This window comes from Hirundo rustica, unplaced genomic scaffold (genome assembly GCF_015227805.2).
Source record: "Hirundo rustica isolate bHirRus1 unplaced genomic scaffold, bHirRus1.pri.v3 scaffold_294_arrow_ctg1, whole genome shotgun sequence".
Lineage (NCBI taxonomy): Eukaryota > Metazoa > Chordata > Aves > Passeriformes > Hirundinidae > Hirundo > Hirundo rustica.
The window spans coordinates 17,603-42,250 of record NW_026690344.1 but is presented as its reverse complement, the minus strand read 5'-3'; the positions used below and the strand labels follow the sequence as shown (position 1 = coordinate 42,250).

The 24,648-nt window shown below is 50.4% G+C and overlaps 1 protein-coding gene across 1 annotated transcript; it reads right to left on the bottom strand.

Annotated features, from left to right (window-relative positions):
• Positions 1-5,645: 5,645 nt before the first annotated feature.
• LOC120747916 (zinc finger protein 239-like) lies at positions 5,646-23,332 on the bottom strand. The gene is made up of 2 exons (XM_040053965.2): positions 23,232-23,332; positions 5,646-7,038 (listed from the first exon to the last, which is right to left on the bottom strand). Exon 2 carries the CDS (start codon positions 7,009-7,011, stop codon positions 5,935-5,937), a length of 1,077 nt encoding a protein of 358 aa, XP_039909899.1. The 5' UTR covers positions 7,012-7,038; positions 23,232-23,332; the 3' UTR covers positions 5,646-5,934.
• Positions 23,333-24,648: the final 1,316 nt, after the last annotated feature.

The window sequence follows — 24,648 nt, the reverse complement described above, 5'->3', positions numbered from 1 at the left end:
GGTGTCACTGAGGCAGGCAGTGCCCAGCCCCGGGGCCCAGGCAGAGCCCTGAGGGACACCCCTCGTCCCCGGCCTCCCGCGGGACACGGAGCCGCTGCCCACAAGGCCCTGGCACGGCCGGCCGGCCAATTCCCCGTGCCCCGAACAGCCCGGGCTGCAGCCCCAGGGCTCTGCAGGCCGGGGCTGGGGCTGTCGGCTGGCACCGTGGCCAAAGGCTCCCAGGGCTCTGGGCACGGCAGGGGCTACAAGGCCACAAGTGCGGGGCTGCTCCGTGCCGCTTCCAGCCTGTCCCTCTCTTGTTGGGTGCCGGCTGTGGCCCTTGCTGACACGGGTGGTGTCAGAAAGACTCAAAGCAGGATCCCCCACAAGCACAGGGAAGATGGACCAGGAGCACCAAGGCTTGGATTGGGATATCCAACGGCACTGGCCGCCCTTCAGCATCTCAGGTCTCCTTCCTGCAGTGCAGCTGGGACTTATTTGGAGTTTTCACTCTGAGCACAGGCCCGTTGGAAGGATCAGCTCCTGGAAATCACGTTTGGTGTGGAGTTCAGTTTTCCCAGGTCAGTGCCTGCACACAGGGATGAGGCTCAAACGGCTGAGCTGGGGCAAGTCAAGGCTTCCAAGTCATCCTGCGAAAGCCGGGATTTGATCCTGGCAGGGCTGAGCTGAAGCGGCTGCACGGGAAGGGGGAGGAGGGAGGTGGAAGAGCAGCCGGTGTTTAGCCCCGCGGCAGTGAATGCCATCCTCGGATGAACTAGAGGTGGAAAACAGCCATGTGGAGCCCCACAGGACAGGTTGCACAAGCCACTGAAGGAGAAGGTGGGTCAAGCCAACTTGCTGAACTCAAAGCTGTTCAACTGGCCCTGGACATTGCTGAAAGAGAGAAGTGGCCAAAGCTCTACCTCTACACTGATTCGTGGATGGTGGCCAATGCTCTGTGGGGTTGGCTGGACAGGTGGAAAAAGGCCAATTGGCAGCGTAGGGGAAAGCCAATCTGGGCTGCAGATGAGTGGAAGGACATTGCCACTCGGGTAGAGAAGCTACCTGTCAAAGTCCGTCATGTAGATGCCCATGTCCCCAAGAGTCGGGCTAATGAGGAGCACCGAAACAACGAGCAGGTAGATCAAGCTGCAAAGATAGAGGTGTCAAAGATAGACTTAGATTGGCAACACAAGGGAGAGTTGTTCCTAGCTCGATGGGCCCATGATGCCTCAGGTCATCAGGGCAGAGATGCCACCTATAAGTGGGCACGAGACCGAGGGGTGGATCTAACCATGGACAGTATTTCTCAGGTTATCCATGACTGTGAGACGTGTGCTGCCATCAAGCAGGCCAAGCGGGTGAAGCCCCAATGTGGTATGGCGGGCGATGGTCCAAGTATAAGTACGGGGAAGCCTGGCAGATTGACTACATCACCCTTCCCCAAACCCGCCAAGGCAAGTGCTGTGTGCTGACCATGGTGGAAGCCACCACTGGATGGTTGGAGACCTACCCTGTGCCCCATGCTACTGCCCGGAACACCATCCTGGGCCTTGAAAAGCAAATCCTGTGGAGACATGGTACCCCTGAGAGGATTGAGTCTGACAACGGGACTCATTTCAAGAACAGCCTTATAAACACCTGGGCTAGAGAACATGGCATTGAGTGGGTGTACCATATTCCTTATCATGCGCCAGCAGCCGGGAAAGTTGAACGATGCAATGGCCTGCTTAAAACCACCTTGAAGGCACTGGGTGGGGGGACTTTCAAGAGCTGGGAGATTAATTTAGCAAAGGCCACCTGGTTAGTGAACACTCGAGGTTCCACCAACCGAGCAGGCCCTGCCCAATCTGAGCCCCTGAGAACAAGAGATGGAGATAAGGTTCCAGTGGTACACATGAGAGGAATGCTGGGAAAAACTGTTTGGATTAATTCTGCCTCCAGCAAAGACAATCCCGCTCCTGGGGTTGTTTTTGCTCAGGGACCTGGCTGCACATGGTGGGTGATGCAAAAGGATGGAGAGACCCGCTGCATACCTCAAGGGGACCTTGTTTTAGGGTGACCACTGTGACTGTGTCTGTATCCATATCCACATGTATATAATTTAAAGGTTTAAATTCAATATAATATGTTGGTATGGGGAAAAAATTCAGGGTGGATAATCTTAGGAGTTAGGTTTGTTCCTTCTTTTTTCCTTATAGAATTTTTCCCCATAAGTTGCTAAGAGACTAAGTAGTGGTGCTTAGACAGTGCTTGACCAAGACAGAGGAGGTGGCCAAAAGTCAGGAAGGGGAAGATCACACTAGTTTTTGGGGCAAGAAAAGGACAGAGCTGGGGGAGCTGGGGGCTCTTCTCACTCTGAGCATCGGAGAGGACAGCCAGGGTGCTGCTTGCTGTGGGAGAAATCCACTGTCAACAGAAAGTCTGGTCCTGGGAAATCCACCATCATCTGCTCGTGTGCCCAGGAATTCTGAGCTCCTTCGCCTGCCCTGCTGGAGCTGGGCCAGCCCTGCCCCGGAGTCTCGGCTTCTCCAGCGCTGCTCTTTTTGCTACGCTGTAGCCCCGCACTGCCCTGCACTGCCGGGACACCCCCTGCCTGCCGGGACATCCTGCCCTTCCAGCCACCAGCCCCGGAGTTTCCACTGCTCCAGCTTGGTGCTCTCGGAGTCCCAAGGGATCAGAGCAACTGTGGCGCCATTGCACAGGGCCACACAAGGACATGTCCCATTGTAGTGGGGTGACGCTGCCCGAGGCCAGGCACCCACCAAAGCCGCTCTCACTGCCCTCCACAGCCACACAGGGGAGAGAAAATTTAACCAAGGGTTCCTGAGTTAAGGACCAGGAGAGATCCCTAATCAAACACCATCATGGGAACACCAGGCTCATGGAGATATGAATTGGGTTTATTGCTAATAAACTCAGAGCAGGATAATGAGAAGAAAAAGAAAACCCTTCATAACACCTTCCCCCACCCCTCCCTCCTTCCACCTCTGCCTCCTACCCGGCATTTCAGGGAGACAGGGAATGGGGTCATGGTCAGTTCATCCCCCGTGGGTTCTCCCTCTGCTCAGGGACAGGAGTCGTTCCCCTGCTGCACCCTGGGGTCTCTCCCACCGGAGAGTTCTCCAGGAACTTCTCTAACCTGAGTCCATCCCATGGGGAACAGCCCCCCTCAGACTGCTGCAGCGTGGGTCACTCTGCCATGGGGTCAGACCTTCAAGGACAGGCTGCTCCAGCGGGGGCCCCTCTGTCCATGGGGTCACAGCCTCCTCTCAGGCATCCCCGTGCTCCAGCGTGGCTCCTCCAGGGGCTGCGGGGGGATCTCTGCATCCTCGTGGATCTCTGCATCCAATACCTCCATCTTTGGAGCCACCAGGGACTGGATCTGCCAGACACAGAGGAAACTTCCAGAACCTTCTCTCAGAGCCCAGCCCTGTAGAAAATCCAGCTACTAAAACAGGGCAATGCAAACCCAATACAGCTCCAAAAATGGGGTCCCAGATATCCAGCAGCTCAGGTGCACCCCAAAATGGCCATCCAAGATGTCCAGGGGCTCAGGTGTGCCCAAAAATGAGGCCCCAGCTGAGGGCATTCTCTGCTTGGCTGAGCGCTGCCTGAGGGCTGGGGCTGCAGCAAGGGGGGACACCCTCCTCCAGGGGGGATGTCCCACAAACAGGGAATCCTCAGAAGCCCCCTGGAACCCCGGGGCTGGGCTGGCCCTGCCTGCATGCTGAGACACCAAAACTGCTCCTGTCCCTGCCCTCTGCAAGTGCACAGGAACAGGAAGTACAAGGAAAGGCCCAGGAGCTGAGAGAAGGATGGGCAGGGATCCTGGTCCCAGCCCCGGAACGGGCACAACAGACCCTGCCTGGGCACAGGGAGTGAATTTATTCACAGCAGAACCAAAAGAGAAATCTCTCCAACACCTTCCTCCCACCCAGTGGGGATCTGAGAGATGAGGTCTGCAATGAGACAGCCACACTTTGGGATGAAGAGCTTGGGGCAAGCCAGTTACTGAGGAGGCTTTGGGGCACCCTCCAGTCCTGAGGGATGAGTTGCTGGGAGGGGGAAGAAACCTGGCTCTGACATTGGAGCTGGGCCCATATTAGGAAGGATGTGGGGAGCCCCTTTTAGGGAAGATCCTGCTTCTTTCCGCCAGTTTAGGGGGGTTATAAACGGCTTTGGGGAATTTCCTGGCCAGTTTATAGGTGAAGGTGACCCCATCTTTTGGAGAATCCTGATGCTTTCTGCCAGTTTCGGGCATTCTACGTGGCTTGTGGTGGACTCGCATTCATGGGTTCTGATGCCACTCGCCCACGCTTTGAACTGGTCCGGACTGGTGCTCCCAGCGCCGCCCGGGGCGGGGCCGCGGGGACCCCCCCCAGCACAGCGCGGCTGCTTTGGGGCCGGCGGCACCGCCCGGCGCTGGGGATGGGGCGTGTCGGGGGAGCTGGGGCCGTACTGGTGGTGCTGGTGGTGCTGGGAGCTCACCTGTCTGGGGGCCAGCGGGACTCGGGTGAACGTGTGCGCTCCCCCTGGGGACCCCCAGCCCGGTGTCACCCCCTTTTCTCTGCCCACAGAGCTCCTGAGCCCGCAGCGGCCGCAGCCCCTCCCCGTGGCCTCGGGCCCGGCCGGGACCCCCCGCTCCATCCCCTGTGGAAGATCAGACGGCTGCAGAAGCTGAGCTGGGTAACACTGCCGACCTTTTGGCCCTGGGACAGTGGAAGCTGTGGGAGAGAGAAACTCAAGGCGAGAACAAAAGCGAAGACTTCATGTCTGGTCACTCTGACCACTCTGAGGAGAGAAAATGTAACAAGGACATTGCTGGCAAAAGAATGTAACGAGGACTGGATAACTGAAAAGATTGTGTTAGTAAAGGAACAGAGGCAAAGGGGTCTGAGTGGAAAATTCTGTATGGAACTTAGAGAACTATAACTATGAGTGTTTAGTGTAATAAACTGGCTTTGCTTGTGCAGCACAGTGTGTCCTCTCAATTCCTGCAGTCCCTGAGATGATTTTGGGAGGGGTCAGGTGTCCCCCCCAGCCCCCCGCCCAGCTGCTCCCAGTGTTCCCAAAAAAGCTTCCCAGTTCACGCCGGTGCCGTTTATTGGGAGGGTCTTGGGGGCACCCGCGGGGGAGCCGCGATTGGGCGGGGAGAAGAGTCCAGGAGGGGAACACTGGGCACTGCGGGTCTGCCCGGCAACTGGTGAGTCATCAGATCTGCTAGCTCCAATTGGCTGAGCCCTGTTCAACGCCTTCTCTGATTGGCTGAGAGAGGCCCGGGAGTTGAGAGAGGGACCGAGAGAGATCCCGCCCTGAGCGCCAGCGCTGGCACAGACCCAGCCTGGGCACAGGGAGGGAATTTATTACCAACCACATCGCACCAGGAGAAGGAGAGAAAATAGGAGCAGGAACAACGGTTGGCACTAGAAAAACAATACTTTAATAACAGAAAGAAGAAAATAGGGACGGTGCCCAAAAACTGTGCACAGTACCCGGGAGAACTCCGTCGGGGTAACCCAGGGAAGACCCAGAACTGAGGAAAACATGACAATATATAGGGTAGGTCTGAGGGTAAGGGTCCAGTCAGACACTCACACTGGGAAGATAACCATATTTGTACAAGATAACTGACCAATCATAAAAACATAAATGGAACAACTTCATTAACATGTAAATTCCCAAGAACCTTTACTACTTGCCATCACTAGTAAGGGGTTTCCCTCAGCCTTAAGTTTAGAGTTGTTTCAGCTTGGCCAACTCCCACAGGAGAAGGGAAAGAAATCTCTTCAACACCTTCCCCCCACCCAAAGGAGATCACCAGGACCACGGATCAGCAGGGCTCTGCCCAACGGGGCTCACTGGGGATCATCCAAGGCCGATCCTCCCACGGGGGATGGAGCTGGAGCAGCGCACGAAGCTCTTCCCGCTCTCGGGGCACTCGCAGCGCTTCCCTTAGTGATGCCGCCGTCGGTGTTTACTCAAGATAGAACTGTTTGAGAAGCTCTTCCCACACTCAGGACACTCGTAGGGCCTCTCCCCGGTGTGGATGCGCCGGTGGACAGTGAGGTGTGAGTTGTGCTTGAAGCCCTTCCCGCAGTCGGGGCAGCGGAAGGGCCTCTCCTCTGTGTGACTCCGCTGATGTACGAGGAGATGAGAGCTGGTGTGAAACCTCTTCCCACACTCAGGACACTCGTAGGGCCTCTCCCCAGTGTGGATGCGCTGATGATTCCTCAAGACAGAGCTATATCCAAAGCCCTTCCCACATTCCAAGCAGGTGTAGAGCCCTTCCCCAGTGTGGATCACCTGGTGCTGGATCAGCCTGGAGCTGTTTCTGAAGCTCTTCCCACATTCCCGACACTCATAGGGCTTTTCCCCAGTGTGGATCCTATGGTGTTGTATCAGGTGGAATCTCTGGATGAAGCTCTTCCCACATTCCCCACACTCGTAGGGCTTTTCCCCAGTGTGGAGCCTCTGGTGTAGCCTCAGGCTGGAGCTCTGCCTGAAGCTCTTCCCACATTCCACACATTCATAGGGCTGTTCCCCAGTGTGGATCCTCTGGTGTTGCATAAGAGTTCGTTTCTGGCTGAAGCTCATCCCACATTCATCACACTCATAGGGCCTCTCCCCCGTGTGGATCACCTGGTGCCGGATCAGGTGGCCCTTCCGGCTGAAGCTCTTCCCACACTCCCCACACTCAAAGGGCTTTTCCCCAGTGTGGATCCTTTTGTGCTTGATCAGATTGGAGCTCTGGCTGAAGCTCTTCCCACACTCCCCACACTCATAGGGCCGTTCCCCAGTGTGGATCCTCTTGTGCTCAATCAGTCTGGATCTCCGGCTGAAACCCTGCCCACATTCCAAGCACTTGTGGGGCTTCTCCCCTCCATGAGGCTTCTCCACCAGCTCGGAGCTCTGGCTGGATCTCCGGCCGCCCTCCTGGCACAGGGGGGGTCTTTGCTCCTCGCAGCTCCCTGCGCTGGGTTTGCAGCCCCTCCTCGTGCGGCATCTCCGGGGCTTTTCCTCCTCCTCCATCCGGCCACTCCTTGGGAATGAAAAATCCTGGTTTGGGGAGAAAACAAGAGGAGAGCGCCTTAGGCTGGGGGTTCTTCATTGCACAAGCTCATCTCAGGAAGTCATTGGCAATGTAAGAATTGCCACATTGGTCTGTAAGAACCTCCAAAAGAAGATTCATCCCAAAAGTCCTCCAACTATCAAGACAAAGATGAAAAACTCCCCAAACATCAAGACTCAGCCAAAACCTCTTCTAAAAGATTCAGCCCCTTGCAAAAAACCAAAGCATCAACATTCAGCTCAATCAAGCTCAGAAACACCAAGATTCACTCCCATGAAAATCATGGATTCCCCTCCCCGCTCACCTGCTGCATGTGGGGAGGGAAACACTCCTGGGGCTGGGGGGAGGCTGCAGATACAGGGAGGGCTGGAACCTTGTGGTGCCTCCTCTTCCTGCTCCTCACACTCCTGTGTCCCTACTCTTCCTCACACTCCTCTTCCTCCCACTATTCCTCTTCTCCTGCACAATCCCACCTTCTCCTCCCACGTGCATCAACATTTTGTTCTTCAACCCTGCTTCTCCTTCCCTTCTCCTCCTGCCCCCAGGCCCAGCACCCACTGCCGGCTCCCTCTTCCCCCCAAACCCACAGCATCCCACCGCAGGGGCAGGGATGGAGCTGGGGCAGGTCGGGCTGGGGCAGCGCTGGGCTCTCGGCCGCTCCCGCCCGCACTCGGTCCCCGCTGCAGCCGCTCCCGCCAGGACAGCGCGGGGGGGCCCGGCCTTGGCGCTCCCCCCTCCCACCTCCCCAAATTCCCCTCACGGCGGTGCCCCATGCTCTAGGGGGAATGTCCCGCAAACGGGGCACCCCCAGGAAAGGAAGAAGAGCAAAGTGTCTTTACAAACACACGCTGTCAATCTGCTTGGGGATAGGGCCAGGCACTTGTACATAAGGAAGGCACAGAAGAAGCCATCAGCTCCAGAAAATGTTATGAACTGACCACACAGACTGCTGCTCAGCCAAGGGCCTGATAAATTCATGAACTTATAGAAGAACCTAAGAAGGACTTCAAGAAGGACTTAACAGAGCTGTGAATATCGTTACCTGTGCAGAAGTGGGGTGCATAATAAGGGGGGTATGTAGTAGGGGGATTGGGAATTCTGTACCTCTCAAGTACTTCAGCCAGTGGGGAAAGGGAGAGAGAGATGTAGCCAGGAAAATTAGGAGAAAGAGGCTGCATCCTCCAACAATTGGAGAGGCCCCATGGGAAATGTCCCATGGCCTCTCCCTTTTTTTAATGAATAAAATTACTTTTACAGGACTCCTCTGTCTTCTTTGTGGACACAAACCTCTGGTGATGTCAAGTTTCCCACACACCTTGGGGCTCCTCTGGAATTCCTTCCACCGTCTGGGACAGCGGGCAGTGAGTGGAGCTGAAGGTGCCTCACCCAGTTTGGGTGATCGGCTCCCTTGGGTGGCGGCGGCACCGGGGATTGATTGGGTACCCGAGAGTGTCCAGGAGACAGACGAGTGACAGATCAGGGGGGCTGTGAAGAGTTGGCAGGGAAAGAGCACGGAAAAATCTCATCAGTGAGGACACTGGCATCTTCAGGGAGCAAACATGGCAGGGAACACATGGAGAGTGGAAAAGGGAAAGCCAGGAGAGCGTCCTGGCCAAAGGGATGATGATCCCAAGATATCTCTGAAGGGTCCCTTGGGAGAATGTTGAGGTAGTTTGCACAAAGTTTTAGTTTTCATAGTTTTCAGAATCTGTGCTGCCTAGAGGTGTAGTTCTGAGCCTCACGTTAAGTGCTTGTAAGCTCTCTTTACAGAGTAGGTAGACAAAACAAATCCTTTTCCTGGTGAAGACCAAGGACAATGAGTACAACTTTGAGGCCCAAAAGCATAAACAACAGTGGACTAAAGAGAGAAACAAGCATGACACCTCATGACCTGATACTGTGGTTGGACAATTGGGCACCAATATTCAAATGGACCAATACTTATAAAAGAGTAGGACCTTGTGACTGGTTATCCATTTTGTGACCATTCTAAGTCCACCTTGCGTGTAGCCATGGTCAGGCTCCTGCCCAGCCCAAAGGGCAACCTAAAGGCATGTCAATAAATACCTACTTTATTCTCTAGCCCTATGTAGTCTCTGTTTCAGGTCAGCCTTCCCAAGGCATCGTTCTCCCAGAAGAGATTAAGGACATGGACACCCAGAGGGGCAATAAGGGAAGTCGAGAAGGGATTTAGACAACCGGGGATGGATGGTGTTGGTGTGCTGGGAAGGGTTAGGGTGAAGGTGAGTGTGCAGGAATACGGTTAAGGCAAGAAGCAGCAGGAGGAATCTCTGTGGTAGGAAAAAGGATGATGGAAAAGAGGAGGAAGAGAAAAATACTGAGGACTGGGATGTTTTTCATCAGGATCTTATCCTCTTAAATTTGCCAGCTGACCCAGATCCTTTGTATCCCCAGTTTCCAGGACAGGGAAACAAGGAGGTCAGGATTTCAGGGGGTTTCTCTGTGCTGGGGAGCAGCAGGAGCGGGCGCAGAGGTGCGGCACCGGGAGCACGGGCTGGGGGCCTGTGGGGAGCTGCGGGGCCGGGCCGGGGCTGTGGGGCAGCCGGGGCTCAGCGCCGGGCGCTGCCTGACCCCACCACCCCCCGGGCAGGGCCGGCAGTGGCCCCCGGCCCCCAGGAGGCTGCGGGACGCCCCGGCCGCTGCCCGGCCCCGTGGAGCTGCCGGCCCTGCCCGCCGGGGGAGCCGCCTTGGGACACTGCGGCAGGACAGGCACCGCCTCTGGGATACGGGCTGGGGAGGGCAGGGCGAGCACAAGGACCAGGAGCAGGAAGGAACAGCTGGGAAATGGGGGTTATTCATGCAAGGATCAAGATCATCTTTGAAGGATTTTGTTTGGGTCACTGCAGAAAGGAATGCCCTTGCAGAGAGCTCAGCAGCTGTCAGAGGATGAGCACCCACAGGCAGTCAGGGGGGCTGCAGCAGTGGCACAAGAAGCCCCTGGAGCAGTTGGTCACAAAGGCACAGCAGGTGAATGCAAGAAGGGGAGAGGAAAAGGCCAAGGTGAAGCCAAAGGCCATGGCAGAGTTTCCACAGCCCCTGAGGGATGAACCCCAGGGCCCAAGGGGGCCCCAGCACCCAGGGGACGGGCTCGGCCACAAGCACCTGGCAGAGGCATTGCCATTGCTACTTCTGGGGTACCTTTGTGTCAAATGTCTGACAAGGCCGATGCTGAAGGGAACCCAGAAGTGTGGGCAGCCCCAGGGAAATAGGGAAAATCAGACACCCAGCCTCTCCAAATTACTCTCAAGCAACCAGGACAAGCGGTGTCTAAAAGCAATACCCTCTTCCAAGGGAGGGAAGGAAGGGCTCACAGCCTGGCATTGAGCCCCTCTTAAAGGCAGGGCTTTTGGAGCCTGGCATCTCTCCCTGGAATGCTCCAGTGCTGCCAATCAAGAAACCCGATGGAATCTATAGAGTGCTGCAGGACCTAAGAATAAGAAATGAGATTATTAAACCGAGGCACCCCACAGTCTCAGATCCTTACACCATCTGCAACCAGGTTCCCTCCTCACACTGCTCCCATTCAGCACTTGATGGAAAAGATGCTTTCTGGGTATGGCAACTTACACAGGATGCTGAACAGGAGCTGGCCTCTGAGTGGGAACAAGGGTTAGAAGGAAAAATGGGAAAGACATGGACGGTCCTTTTGTGGGGATGCACAGAAGCACCAGCCTTATTCAGGCCAGCCTTGCAGAAAATATCAAAAGAATTTTGATACTGAGTTAATGCAGGATACTGAGCAGGAACTGAGTTAATGCAGGATGTGGATTATTTGCTTCAATCAGGAGGACAATTAGAGCTGGTAGAAGCAGCCTCTCTGAAATGGCTCTATTTTCAGGCTAAAAAGCATCTTGGAGTATTTAAAAAAATATAGAGAAAATGGTGGAGAAAAAGGTTAAATACATGGGACATATTTTGATTGAAGGTTTGTGGTGTATTGACCCAGAAAGGGTCCAGGGGAATCTCAGAAGTAAGGTCACTCAGGACTAACAAGGAGCTCAGACAATTCTAAGGATTAACAGGAAATTGCAGGACCTGGACTGAGGATTCTCTGTTCTAGACAGAACATTGTATGACTTTCAAACCCCAGACAGCCTCAATGTTATGGTATGGACATGAGATAGACAACAAAACTTGAGAAAATTAAAAAAACCCAAAATGATTGATGCCCCAGCCATGGCTCTTCCAGACTCAGAAAAGGAATTGGAATTGTATGTGAATGTGAAACAGGGCCATGCCAAAGGAATCCTTGTGCTACAGTATTTAACCCACTGGCCAGAGTGGCCCCCTCATTGTCTGCACAATTGTGCAGCCACAGCTCTAAGGGGACCTGAGGCCTGAACACTGACAGCACAAGGAGCTCCTGTTGTTCAAGTCTGGCAGCAAGTTCAAGCTTTGATAACCAAAAGAGCCGTGCTCGGTTATTACAGTATGAAACTTGTTCAGTGGCACAGGAGGATGCAGAATTGAGGACAGGGGAAGGGTTTAACCCAGCCTCCTGTTTCAACAGCCTGGACAGGGGCTGGCAAGAAACCCAGGACTGCATTCAAGTGACAGAGCTCCAGACCCAGCCTAGGAGAGATTTATGAGACATTCCCTGGCCTGAGGGAGAAAATCTGGTTATGGATGGGTCTTCAAGGGCAGGAGAAGGGAAAAGAGTTACAAGACAGGCTGTTATTTAGGAAAGGGAATTAGACAAAGCTCAGGTTACCGCCCACATGGTCAGCTCAACCGGCAGAGCTGTGTGTGCTTGTGAGAGCCTGGGACTGAAATGCCCTGAGCAGGAAGGCTCAAATATCTTCTGCTAACACCATGTCACCTAACAGGGTGTCAAAAGCAATTCTGACTTCTTCAACCACTGCATCACTTAGTAGGGTATTTCTAAAATAAAGAATTGCAAGAAAAGGGATTGTGGAAGCAATAGACTCAGATAGGGGAACTCATTTTACAGGAAAGATCCTTCATGGGAAGCTTTAGGAATACAATGGGACCTCCACAACCCCTGGCACCCCCAGAGCTCAGGTCAGGTAGAAAGAATGAATGGGGAAATAAAGAAACACCTTCTGAAGCTGGTGATAGAAACCAAGATGCCATGGGTATGGCTTTTGCTATAGGCTTTGGCAAGAATAAGAGCCAGATCCAGAGATCCAGGGCAGATAATCATTTTTCTTTCTTGGAAATGAGCTTTGGAATTCCCTGCCCTGGTAATTCTCTAGCCAGTCCAGGGACGAGATAAGGGATGTGTATTTAAAGCAGTCTGTGGCCAGAATCCTGTCTCTGCTGAAATCTCTCCCACAGGAAGCTCGGCTGGCACAGACCCTGCCTTGGGACTTTGCTCTTCACAACATCCAACCAGGACATCGGGTCCTGCCTAAGGACTGGGAAGAAGCAGCACTGGTGGCCAAGTGGCGTGGCCCATTCCAAGTGTCCCTGAGCACAGAAACAGCCCCAGCACAGCTGAACACGGGGGGGACCCCTCACCCTCGGCTCAAGGTCTCTGAAGCCCCGGAGATTTGGACGTCCCAGCTGCAGGAGGAGGATGGGAGGCCACGACTGACCCTGCACTGAAGGCAAGGGAGCAGCAGCCAGGGCTCCACAGCAGGGGAAGCCCCTGTGCCTGCCCACACATCCTCTGCTGGAATAGTCTGCCTGGGCACCCTCCTTTGGCATCTCCAGCCACTGCGGCCCAATCCTTGCTGCCACTGCTGGAGCTTCAGTGCTTTCTGTGCCTGCACTCGCCACAGCTGCTGGGGAACACAACGTGACAATTCCACTCTGGGGCTCAGTCACACTCACACACTGGGCTGGCTGCCATTAAACTGCTGAAAAATATTCCAACTTTGAAATTATTTTTTATTTTATTTCTCTACTCAGGCTTGATGTGCCTTTGCCCTGGGAAAAGGAATTTTAAAGGTTTTATTTTAAGGGATGTTACACCACTCTACAGAGATGAGTTTAACATCTCAACAGACTGGGAAGAGCACAAAAGATACCCACAAAGATAACGACCACCAACAAAACATCAAAGCCCATCAGCAAACAGCAAAGAACATCTGCCCCAGACCCTGCCCCTGGAATAGTTGGAGACACCTGGTCTGGAAAAGTCTGATAAGGAAATCCAGGAGTGCAGACCTAATTAACATCAGAGGCAAAGAAATCCAACCCCAATTGGAAACCAAATACTAAGAACTTCACAACTTGGAAGCAATGGACATTAAACAAATGGATTTCTCAGGGTTCAGACTGTTTAAAGTTTAGAATAAATCTAGTAAAACTCACATGTCATGGAATGATTTTCTGTACACACCCAGGGTATGTGTGGATGAAATGATTTCTGTTCCACATCCTGGCCAGAATCAAGTCATGCCTTGACTCTCTAACACTAAAAAAATATGGCTTGGGGATTTTTTGTTTTTCCCACAGTTTCTGGGATAAGATTACAACATTAGGTATTTTTTTTTTCGTAAAAATTTGTCTTTTATATTGTCAGTTAGGTAAGGGCCAGGGATGTGAGAATCAATTTTTTCACCTAGGAAAAGAAGTAGAAGAAACTTGATTGCTTTGGAGTGTTTCTGTGTATGTCTGTGCATGTGCTGGAGTCCAGGGCATTCCTCTGGTCGCCCTGGAAGGTCAGGGACCTGGACAGGGGGGTCTGAGACCCTGGCACAGAGCCCAGAAAGACACTGGCTTTGATCTCAGTCCATGGGAAAGGCTTCCAACACTGAGAGATGAATTACAGGCCACAAGAGTGTGAAAGTTTAGCTTATCACAGGGTGAAAAATCACAGTTTTAGGTTCTCGAGTACAGAAGTAGATAGGAGCAAGATGGAGGATTTGGGACATTGTCTCTTGCTTCTGCTTTCTTCTTCACTCACTCCACTTTCTGTGGTGACAGTGGCACAAAGTAATTTAAGGAGATTGGGTCAGAGCAGAGATGACCCGTTTAGTGTAGGTAGTAGGTGTTGGCAAGTAACTGTAAATAAAGAACACGTAATAATTTGTATAAGAGACAACGACCTCCCAGCTCAGGGGGAGTCATCAGATGCCAAGCAGCTGCACAGATCTTGGCTGGGCACAGAAGGAATTGTAAGACAAGAAATAATAAACAAAGCGCGCAACCTTGAGAAATCAGAACCTGAAGACTCCATCGCTTTCTTGTGTCTGACTCAGGGTTTTGCAGAAGACAAAGGACTTTAAAAACACCTGAAACTCGGGAGAAACACTCGAGAATCGTGGCTCTTAGTGATGGCAGAATTTTGATATGAGTTTTTCGATGTTCACATTTAGGTTGCATTTTGCGAAACTAGAAGAGCTTTAAAGGTGACCCTTTAAGAAATAAACAGTTAATAAATATTGTTAAAGAACAACAAAAAGGAAAAAAAAAAAGCAGATTGTGGAGGAACCACGTGTGAGTCATTCAAGGCTTGCTCTGGAAGAGAAGCATAGTTCCAGGCAGCCAGGAGAGGAGCTTTAGAAATGCAAATTAACACTGCTGGGGAAAAGTGTGGACAATGCACCAGGGGCTTCTTGCCTGGAGCAGGAATTGGGCTGATTCCCTCTGCCCCTCAGCCCAAGCTCTGCCTGCTTGCACAGATGGAATTTGCACAGCCAAAGGCAGAGCCCACACTCAGGATATCTGACTCTGCAACACAAACTGGTGCAGCTGCAAAGGAAAACAGCAAATGGAGAATGCTGTGAAAACTTCACTAAAAGAACTGGGGGGGAATCATCCCTCTCCCCACTCCAACATGTGCTGTCACTGTTGTGAAAAGTGCATATTATATGGCTCTACGCAAGATATTTACTGTATGTGTTGTGTTGTCTTAATTGTTGGTGTTGTATTAATATTTTGATAGTATAGTAAATGAAGTTTTGTAGTTAAAATGTAGTTTTTATGTACCAACCACAGGAAAACGTAAATCTTTCAGAGAAAAAAGAATTTACTACTTCCTTATCAGAAGAGACCAACTCCTCCTGCCTCACTCAGCCCTGTGGACGCCATAGAGATTAAAGGAAAAAAGTGACACTAACCAGAGACAATTCTTTGTTTGAATGGAATTTATGCATCATGTATGAACTGTATGAATATTCAACAGGCTATTGCTTTTAAGAGATAATCCTTTGTTAACCAGGGTCCTTCTCAGAAGCTTTTCGCTCGGGGAGGCACCCAGACGTCTGAAACTTTGTTTTTATTGTCTCGTATTGTCCTAACTCTAAAATTGTTCAATTTTTTTACTCTAATTCTATTTTTATATAACCATCTTATTTACTATTTGTCCTAGGGTAACTTTATGATGCCTGTATTCCCAATTGTCTGTTCTGTTTGTGCTGTATATTGAGTCCTGTGCCTTTAAGACTGGTTCTAAGAGCAAGAAGCGCAGAGTTTGTTTTGAGAAAACTGCCTGACTCCTCCACATTCTGCGGCGGACAGCGTGTTCGGCGGAGGCTTGGAGAGACGGCAGGACAGAGATCTTTTTTTTGCTTTTAGTTAGTTTCAGCTAACTAGGGCAGAGAAGTTCCCTGGACTGTTTTTTTTTTCCTTTTTCTTAGAACTGTTTAAACCTGCTCTAGACTGAAAACCCAGGGGAGCACTGGGGGCTGCACCTGCGGCCCACCGGGGCCTGGACCTCGGCATTTTCCAGCAGCGCCGGAAGGACTGGGACTGAGGAGACGCTGAGAGAGAGAGCCGAGCTACACCCACGGCAAGGACTTTCTCAATTTGCCATCTCACTTCAGAAGGAGAGGTTTTATTGTTTCATACTATTCATTCTTTATACTTGTATGCACTTCATTTGTTTAGTAAAATAGCTTTTTCCACTTTTCTCCAAAAAGGGTTTTGGGTTTTTTTCCGGACCAGTTGGAGGGAGGGGCCACGTGGGTTTGCTTCCTTGGAGGGATCCTATACAGGGGTTTTCTCCCAAATTTGTCCCAAACCAGGACATATTTCTAACTGGCGCCCACTGCGGGGCACGAGAGAGTGGAAAAAACTTGTATTGATTATTATTAACTGCATTTTTTAGTTGTCCTTTAGGTGGGGATTAAACAGTCAGTGGCCATGTTGCTTCTTGAATTCCTAATGTCTCTTAGAATGGAGTCTTTTCTGCATTTCTGTTCCCTAGGCTTTTTTGAGGTTTTAATACCTTTCTGGTCCCTAGGTTTGTTTTCTTACCCAGAAATAGCTCCAATATTGTCCCTAACATACAGCTTTTACACTAGGGATGCACAAATTAGAATAGTTATTTTGCTAAGTTCAGTGATTATAGTTTACAAGAAGCTTATAAAGATACTGGAGTTTGTTCTAAGTATGTTCAGTTTATAGTTTTTTCGTCCTACCCTGCGTCCTAGTTCCAGCAGCATGTTTTAGGGATTTATCAACAATTGCACCCAGTTTGTTAGAGGAGGAGTAGAGGATGAGGCTCTTCAGCCTCTTCTTTCCTTCTTCTCTTTTGAGTCAGTTACATCACTTTTGGAGAAAGTTCAGTGTCTCCTAAATGTTAAAGACACCACCTTCCTGGTATTTCACCTGGTGAGCTTCCTCTATATAGTTTATAGCTTTTCTAGAATGAGTCACACACCGCTAAACACTGTAGGGCAGCAGATAGAGGCAAGGGAGCAGGGAGATAAATCAGTCACTCAGGCTGCAGCCAACCCCACAGCTATTCAAGCTGCAGCTAAACCAGACAGTGAGGCTAAAACACCGGCAGCTGCTGCAGTAAAGAAGGGAAAGAAGCACACGGACAAAACCAATCAACCAGTAGACGATGATTCAGGTGAAAGATCCTCAATGCCTCCTGACACCCAGTCAGGAGTCAAACCACCTGACACACAATCAGAAGCTGAAGCAACTGATGATACACAGTCAGAAGCCGAACCAACTGATACAAAATCAGAAGCCAAATCAACTGGCACAAGATCGGGAGTCCAACCAACTAGCACACGATCAGGAGCCCAACCAGCTGCTACAACATCAAGAGCCCAACCAACTGCTGCAAGAGCAGGAGCCCGACCAACTGCTGCAAGAGCAGGAGATACTATTGAGTCCTTTTCCCTGAAGGACCTTCGTGGCCTAAGAAAGGATTATACTTGACGACCTGATGAATCTATAATTAGTTAGTTAGTCCGTCTCTAGGATGCTGCAGGTGAGGCTACAATACTGGATGGCACTGAAGCGAGACATCTGGGATCCCTGTCACATGATCCAGTTATTGACCAAAAAATTATGAGGGAGGCTAGTCCTTGCAGTCTCTGAGAACGGGTCCTGGGAAGTGTGGCACAAAGATATCTCTGTGCCGACGATCTCTATATGCAGCAAACCCAGTGGAAAACCATTGAACAAGGGATCCAGCGCTTGAGGGAAATGGCAGTGGCGGAGATTGTCTTCTCAGATGACATAAACACTAGGAACCCCGACTTGGTACCATGTACACCTGTGATGTGGCGAAAACTTGTACAACTTAGGCCACAAGAATACTCCTCTGCTTTAGCAATAATGAAGCGAGATGAGACAGAGGAGACTGTGCTTGATATAGCGAAGAAGCTACGAACATATGCAGATGCTGTGCATAGTCCAACACATGCAAGAATTGCAGCTCTAGAAACACAAGTGCAGGGATTAGCAGACAAGATAGAGGAGAATCACAAAGAACTCAAGCAGGACATTCTCCAGATCTCTGCAGTACAAGTTAAGGGCTCTGGCACCACACGCAAACGTACCCTAGATAGAAAGAGAAAAGGCATCCCACGGGCTAAGCTGTAGGTCCTCCTGCGTGAGTGTGGAGAAAACATGAAAAGATGGGATGGAGAATCTACTGATGCTATGACACAACGGTTGCATAAATTGTTGGATAGCAAGACTATGAGAGGAAGTTCCAGCAAGAAGGAAGCAGCTCCGGTTACCCAGGGAAATAAAGATAATCAGACTTAGAGGAGCCCTGCCTCTAGCCAGGTAGAGGCTAGGGAAAACCGTGTTTTTTGGACTGTGTGGATTCGTTAGCCTAGCACATCAGAACCACAAAAATACGAGGCCTTAGTTGACACTGGTGCACAGTGCACATTACTTCCATCAAGACATGTGGGAGAAGAATCTGTTTCCATTGCTGGGGTGACAGGGAGTTCACAAGATTTTACTTTAGTAGAGGCTGATGTGAGCCTGACTGGAAATGAGTGGAAGAGACACCCTATTGTAACTGGCCCAGAAACTCCATGCATTTTAGGCATAGACTTCCTCCGAAATGAGTATTTCAAAGACCCAAAGGGATTTAGGTGGGCATTCGGGATAGCAGCTGTAAAGACAGAAAGTGTTAAGCAGTTAAATACCTTGCCTGGACTATCAGAGAACCCATCTGCTGTAAGTCTTCTGAGGGTAGAAAAGCAACAAGTGCCAATTGCCACTTCAATAGTGCATCGCCGACAGTACAGAACAACTCGAGATGCTGTGATCCCCATCCACAAGATGATCCGTGAGCTGGAGACCCAAAGGGTGGTCAGCAAAACCCACTCACCCTTCAACAGCCCCATCTGGCCTGTGCGCAAGTCTGACAGAGAATAGAGATTGACTGTAGACTACCAGTGCTAAGATGGATGTTCAAAGCAGAAGTTCCCTCTACCCACCATGCCACCAATGCCACATGGAGCAAATAGATTGCCCTCATCACTCAGCGCGCCCGCATTGGAAACCCAAATCGCCCTAGGATTTTAGAGATAATTACAAACTAGCCGGAAGGTGAAAACTTTAGCCTCATAGATAAAAAGGAGCAAGAACAAGTGACACGTGCTGAAGAAGCTCCACCATACAACCAACTGCCAGCAGAAGAAACACGCTATGCTCTTTTCACTGACACTTCCTGCCGCATCATTAGGATGAAACGAAAGTAAAAAGCAGCTGTATAAAGTCCCACAAGACAGGTTGCACAAGCCACTGAAGGAGAAAGTGAGTCAAGCCAACTCGCTGAGCTCAAAGCTGTTCAACTGGCCCTAGACATTGCTGAAAGAGAGAAGTAGCCAAAGCTCTACCTCTACACTGATTCGTAGATAGTAGCCAATGCTCTGTAGGGATGGCTGGAAAAGTGGAAAAAGGCAGCGTAGGGAAAAACCAATCTGAGCTGCAGATGAGTGGAAAGACATTGCCACTCGAGTAGAAAAGCTACCTGTCAAAGTCCGCCATGTAGATGCCCATGTCCCCAAAAGTCGGGCTAATGAGAAGCACCGAAACAACGAGCAAGTAAATCAGGCTGCAAAGATAAAAGTGTCAAAGATAGACTTAGATTAGCAACACAAGAGAGAGTTGTTTCTAGCTCAATAAGCCCATGATGCCTCAGGCCATCAGGGCAAAGATGCCACCTATAAGTGAGACCGAGAAGTAAATCTAACCATAAACAGTATTTCTCAAGTTATCCATAACTGTGAGACGTGTGCTGCAATCAAGCAAGCCAAGCAGGTGAAGCCCCTATAGTATAGCAGGCGATAGTCCAAGTATAAGTACAGGGAAGCCTAGCAGATTGACTACATCACCCTTCCCCAAACCCGCCAAAGCAAGCGCTACGTACTCACAATAGTAGAGGCCACCACAAGATAGCTAGAGACCTACCCTGTGCCTCACGCTACAGCCCGTAACACCATTCTAAGCCTTAAAAAACAAGTTCTTTAGAAGCATAGTACCCCCGAGAAAATTAAGTCAGACAATAGAACTCATTTCAAGAACAGCCTCATCAACAACTGGGCTAAAGAACATAGCATTGAGTAAGTGTACCATATCCCCTATCATGCACCAGCTTCAAAGAAAATAAAAAAATATAATAGACTGCTAAAAACCACCCTGAAAGCACTAAGTAAAAGATCATTCAAAAACTAAGAGCAGCATCTAGCCAAGGCCACCTAGTTAGTTAACACCCGAGGTTCCACCAACAGAGCAAGCCCTGCCCAATCTAAGTCCCTACATACAGTAAATAGAGAGAAAGTCCCAGTAGTACATGTAAGAGGTTTGTTAGGAAAGACAGTTTAGATCAATTCTGCTTCAAGTACAGAAGATCCCATCCATAAGATTGTCTTTGCTCAGAAACCAGGCTGCACATCGTAGGTAATGCAGAAAGATAGAACCACACGATGTGTACCCCAGGGAGATTTGATTGTTAGGTGAGAACTGTGTGTAATTATCACTGTGTGCTGAATAGTACTGCCACTGTATGTAGCTGTATATTGCATATTGTTTTTATGTAGATGTATGTGTGTGTAGAGCTGGAATATATATTAGTTTTAGTAAATTGACGATATGGGGATACAAGGGGTAGAATGTCCTAGGGTAACTTTATGATGCCTGTATTCCCAATCGTCTGTTCTGTTTGTGCTGTATATTGAGTCCTGTGCCTTTAAGACTAGTTCTAAGAGCAAGGAGAAGCGCAGAGTTTGTTTTGAGAAAACTGCCTGACTCCTCCACATTCTGCAGCGGACAGCGTGTTCGGCGGAGGCTTAGAGAGACGGCAGGACAGAGATCTTTTTTTTGCTTTTAGTTAGTTTCAGCTAACTAGGGCAGAGAAGTTCCCTGGACTGTTTTTTTTTTCCTTTTTCTTAGAACTGTTTAAACCTGCTCTAGACTGAAAACCCAGGGGAGCACTGGGGGCTGCACCTGCGGCCCACCGGGGCCTAGACCTCGGCATTTTCCAGCAGCGCCGGAAGGACTGGGACTGAGGAGACGCTGAGAGAGAGCCGAGCTACACCCACGGCAAGGACTTTCTCAATTTGCCATCTCACTTCAGAAGGAGAGGTTTTATTGTTTCATACTATTCATTCTTTATACTTGTATGCACTTCATTTGTTTAGTAAAATAGCTTTTTCCACTTTTCTCCAAAAAGGGTTTTGGGTTTTTTTCCGGACCAGTTGGAGGAAGAGGCCACGTGGGTTTGCTTCCTTGGAGGGATCCTATACAAGGGTTTTCTCCCAAATTTGTCCCAAACCAGGACACTATTAAACTTTTAAAATTTTAAAAATAAGTGATTGGCGTTTATCACACTGTCTAGGTCACACAGGGAGCATGAGAGCACTGGGGTGCTCTTGCTACCACAAGTTCAGAGAAATCAGTTGGGAATCCAAGGATGTGATGATTTAATTAGAGAAAAGAGATCAATTGATGCAGGCCTGGCAGGGGGGAGCACCCAAAAATGGGGAAAAGATGAACGGCCACCAGAATAAATCCTACAACACCATGGAGCAGCCCCTTCATATCAGGGGCCAGAGAAACCATTTATCATTTCAATGCCATAATTAGATTACAAGATGTCCTCAAAATAATAATCAACCAGACAGATCCAGCTCCTGAGTCTGGCCGATCAATCCACTTGTCCTGGTTTGGGACAAATTTGGGAGAAAACCCCTGTATAGGATCCCTCCAAGGAAGCAAACCCACGTGGCCCCTCCCTCCAACCGGTCCGGAAAAAAAAAACCAAAACCCTCTTTGGAGAAAAGTGGAAAAAACTATTTTACTAAACAAATGAAGTGCATACAAGTATAAAGAATGAATAGTATGAAACAATAAAACCTCTCCTTCTGAAGTGAGATGGCAAACTGAGAAAGTCCTTGCCGTGGGTGTAGCTCGGCTCTCTCTCTCAGCGTCTCCTCAGTCCCAGTCCCTCCGGCGCTGCTGGAAAATGCAGAGGTCCAGGCCCCGGTGGGCCGCAGGTGCAGCCCCCAGTGCTCCCCTGGGTTTTCAGTCCAGAGCAGGTTTAAACAGTTCCAAGAAAAAGGAAAAAAAACAGTCCAGGGAAATTCTCTGCCCTAGCTAGCTGAAACTAACTAAAAGCAAAGGAAAAAAAAAATCTCTGTCCTGCAGTCTCTCCAAGCCTCCGCCGAACACGCTGTCCGCAGAAGAATGTGGAGGAGTCAGGTAGTTTTCTCAAAACAAACTCCGCGCTTCTCCTTGCTCTTAGAACCAGTCTTAAAGGCACAGGACTCAATATACAGCACAAACAGAACAGACGATTGGGGATACAGGCATCATAAAGTTACCCTAGGACACCACTCAAATGAAGAACGCGACATTTCACCAAGGGATGGGATCAGATTATCTATTAGCAGAAGGAGGAGCACAGTGTGGAAAATTAAATGACTCGAGAGCCTGTTGGCAAACAGATGACAACCAAAAAGTGGTGAAACAGGTAGCAAGGGAAATAAAAAAGCACCCCATGTATTGGTCCAAACGTGGAAAGGACGGGAATGGGACACGGGTTCGTGGTTCCCTGGCACACCATGGGTTAAACGAATGCTCTTTCTCCTCTGCTGTGCTACAGCAACTCTCATCTTTTGACCACGCACAGACACCTTGCTGAGTGCAGCTCATTCAGCAGGGGAGCAAGGGGATGCAGGTGGCAGCCAGGCCTCCTGAGCCACAAACGGCTCCAAAAGGACAGGGAAGGAGGTCCCTAAGAATAATCCCAAATCCAAACAGGACCCAGGAAGAAAAAACAAGAGTCAAACAGTGAATCTGCTTGGAGATAGGGCCAGGGACTTGGAGATAAGGAAGTAAAGGGAGAAATCATCAGTTTCAGAAAATGTTACTCATTGACACGGACTGCTGCTCAGCCAAGATCCTGCTAAATTCCTGAACATCGAGAAGAAGAATAAAGACTGAACAGAACCATGAATATCGGATGTAATACAAAACGGGGAGTGCATATTAACGAGGACACGCAGTAGGCAGATCGGGAAGCCTCAACTTTCCAAGTACCTTCGCTACTAGGCAAAGGGAGAGGGAGAGGCAGAAGAGAAAATGGGGATAAAAAGGAGGCTGCGTACTACAACGATCAAAGAGACCCCATGGCAAATGCCGCATGGCCTCTCCCTTTGTTCAGGAAGAAAGTCACTTTTACAGGACTCTTTTGTCTCCTTTGGGGACAGAAAACTCTGGAGACGCGAATTTTCCCGCACACTCCCGGGGACAGGGCAGCCACCTCCGTGCTCCCCACAAGAAGCGGGACGAGGCAGCGCTGCTCCGGCACCGGCTCCTGCCGAGGCCCCAGCGGCAAGGAGACCGCGGGCAGCCGCTCCCGCAGCGCCCTCAGGCCACGGGCAACACGGGGCGGACACGGCACAAGGAACCCGCCAGAGCCCCCGGACGCCCCCTCGGCCCGCAGCCAGCCCCGAGCCCCGGCACAACCCAGCGCGGCTCCCACCTGCGCTGGGGCCGCCTCCGAGCTCCGCCGCCGCCTCACCGGGCTCCGGCCGCTGCCGCCGCTCCCGGGCCCGCACAGACGCTCCGCCAAGGGCGGCTCTGCTGCGCCAGCGGCGCCCGGGGAGGGGGCGGCCCCGGGGCCGGGCTTGGCCCCGCTCTGCCCAATCAGCGCGCCAGAACCACGAGTGACGGCACAATCGCCCAATCGCAGCCAGGGGCGGGCTGTGCACGCGGCCCAGCCTCGGCCCGCGCTCTCCGCGCCCCCCGGGCTGTGTGAGGGGAAAGGCGGAGATGAGCAACAGCCCTGGGACGGGCCCGGGCCCGAGGCGGCGTTCATCTGAAAACACAAACAAAGTTCTCCGCAGCTCCCGGCCCGCCTTTCCCAGCCCTGCGTGTTCGCTGGCACCAGCTCCGAGGGAAGCCGTCAGTTCTCCTACCCCGAATTAGGAGCAGCAGTGCAATGGCTTTGATTGCCCCCAAAAAGGGAAAACCCCCAACGCCCTTCGGCTGAGTGGAGTGACTCATTAAAGAGATATGGGTATTGATCTAGTATCGATACCTAACTGTGATGGACAAAAGCTCTCTAACAGTTTCAAGTTAGAAAGTGTATGTTTATTACGGCTGGGCTGCACTCGGGATATCTCCCTAATACCCGCTGCAAAATTTACAGGTAATTACAAAGCCTTTTAGTTACAAAAGTGTTGAATATCTGAAATACAAATACATATTCATACCCTTGTCACCTCCTATTCCTCGCTTCATAAGTTAATTGGCAAAAAGGCTATTAGGCATGCATAGTTTGTTTCCTAAAATGAGTCGGGGCTCTGTTCTGGAGAGGGGTCACTAAAAATGAGGAAGTAAGATGAGTCTTTCTCGTTCTGATCTTTCTACTTTTTCAATGCATTTGTGACAAATGAATCCTTGGTAGAACTTATAGTTTCCTGTGTTCAACGGTTCTTTTAAGCAGGGAATCTGCAGCTATCTTATGTCCTATTTACCACATTTTGGTTTTTGTTACAAGCACAGCTACATAAACATAAAACTGACAAGCAGTGAGTTACTAAATCCGGGATAGCTTATCTAAGATCCAGCTTCTGTTAACTGCAAACAAAGCTTACCTATCTACTTCAGCTAATTCAGCAACTATTATCTTAACTTTCTTTAAAATCCTTAATTCTTTAAAATTAATGTCTCATTCCCCACTTCTTTGAAATGAGTAAATTCCTTTACTCAGTATACAGTCTCCTTCATCTATCTAAGCCGTACAGCTCGTGTCTCTCAAGACCAAGCCATACGCCTTTGACAGTGATGTTAAAGCTGCCACTATCGTAGCATCTTCCAATTCTAAACAAGTATTACAACAGATAACACTTAACTTATGTTGATTCAAATAAGCAACACAACTATAGGGTGGATTA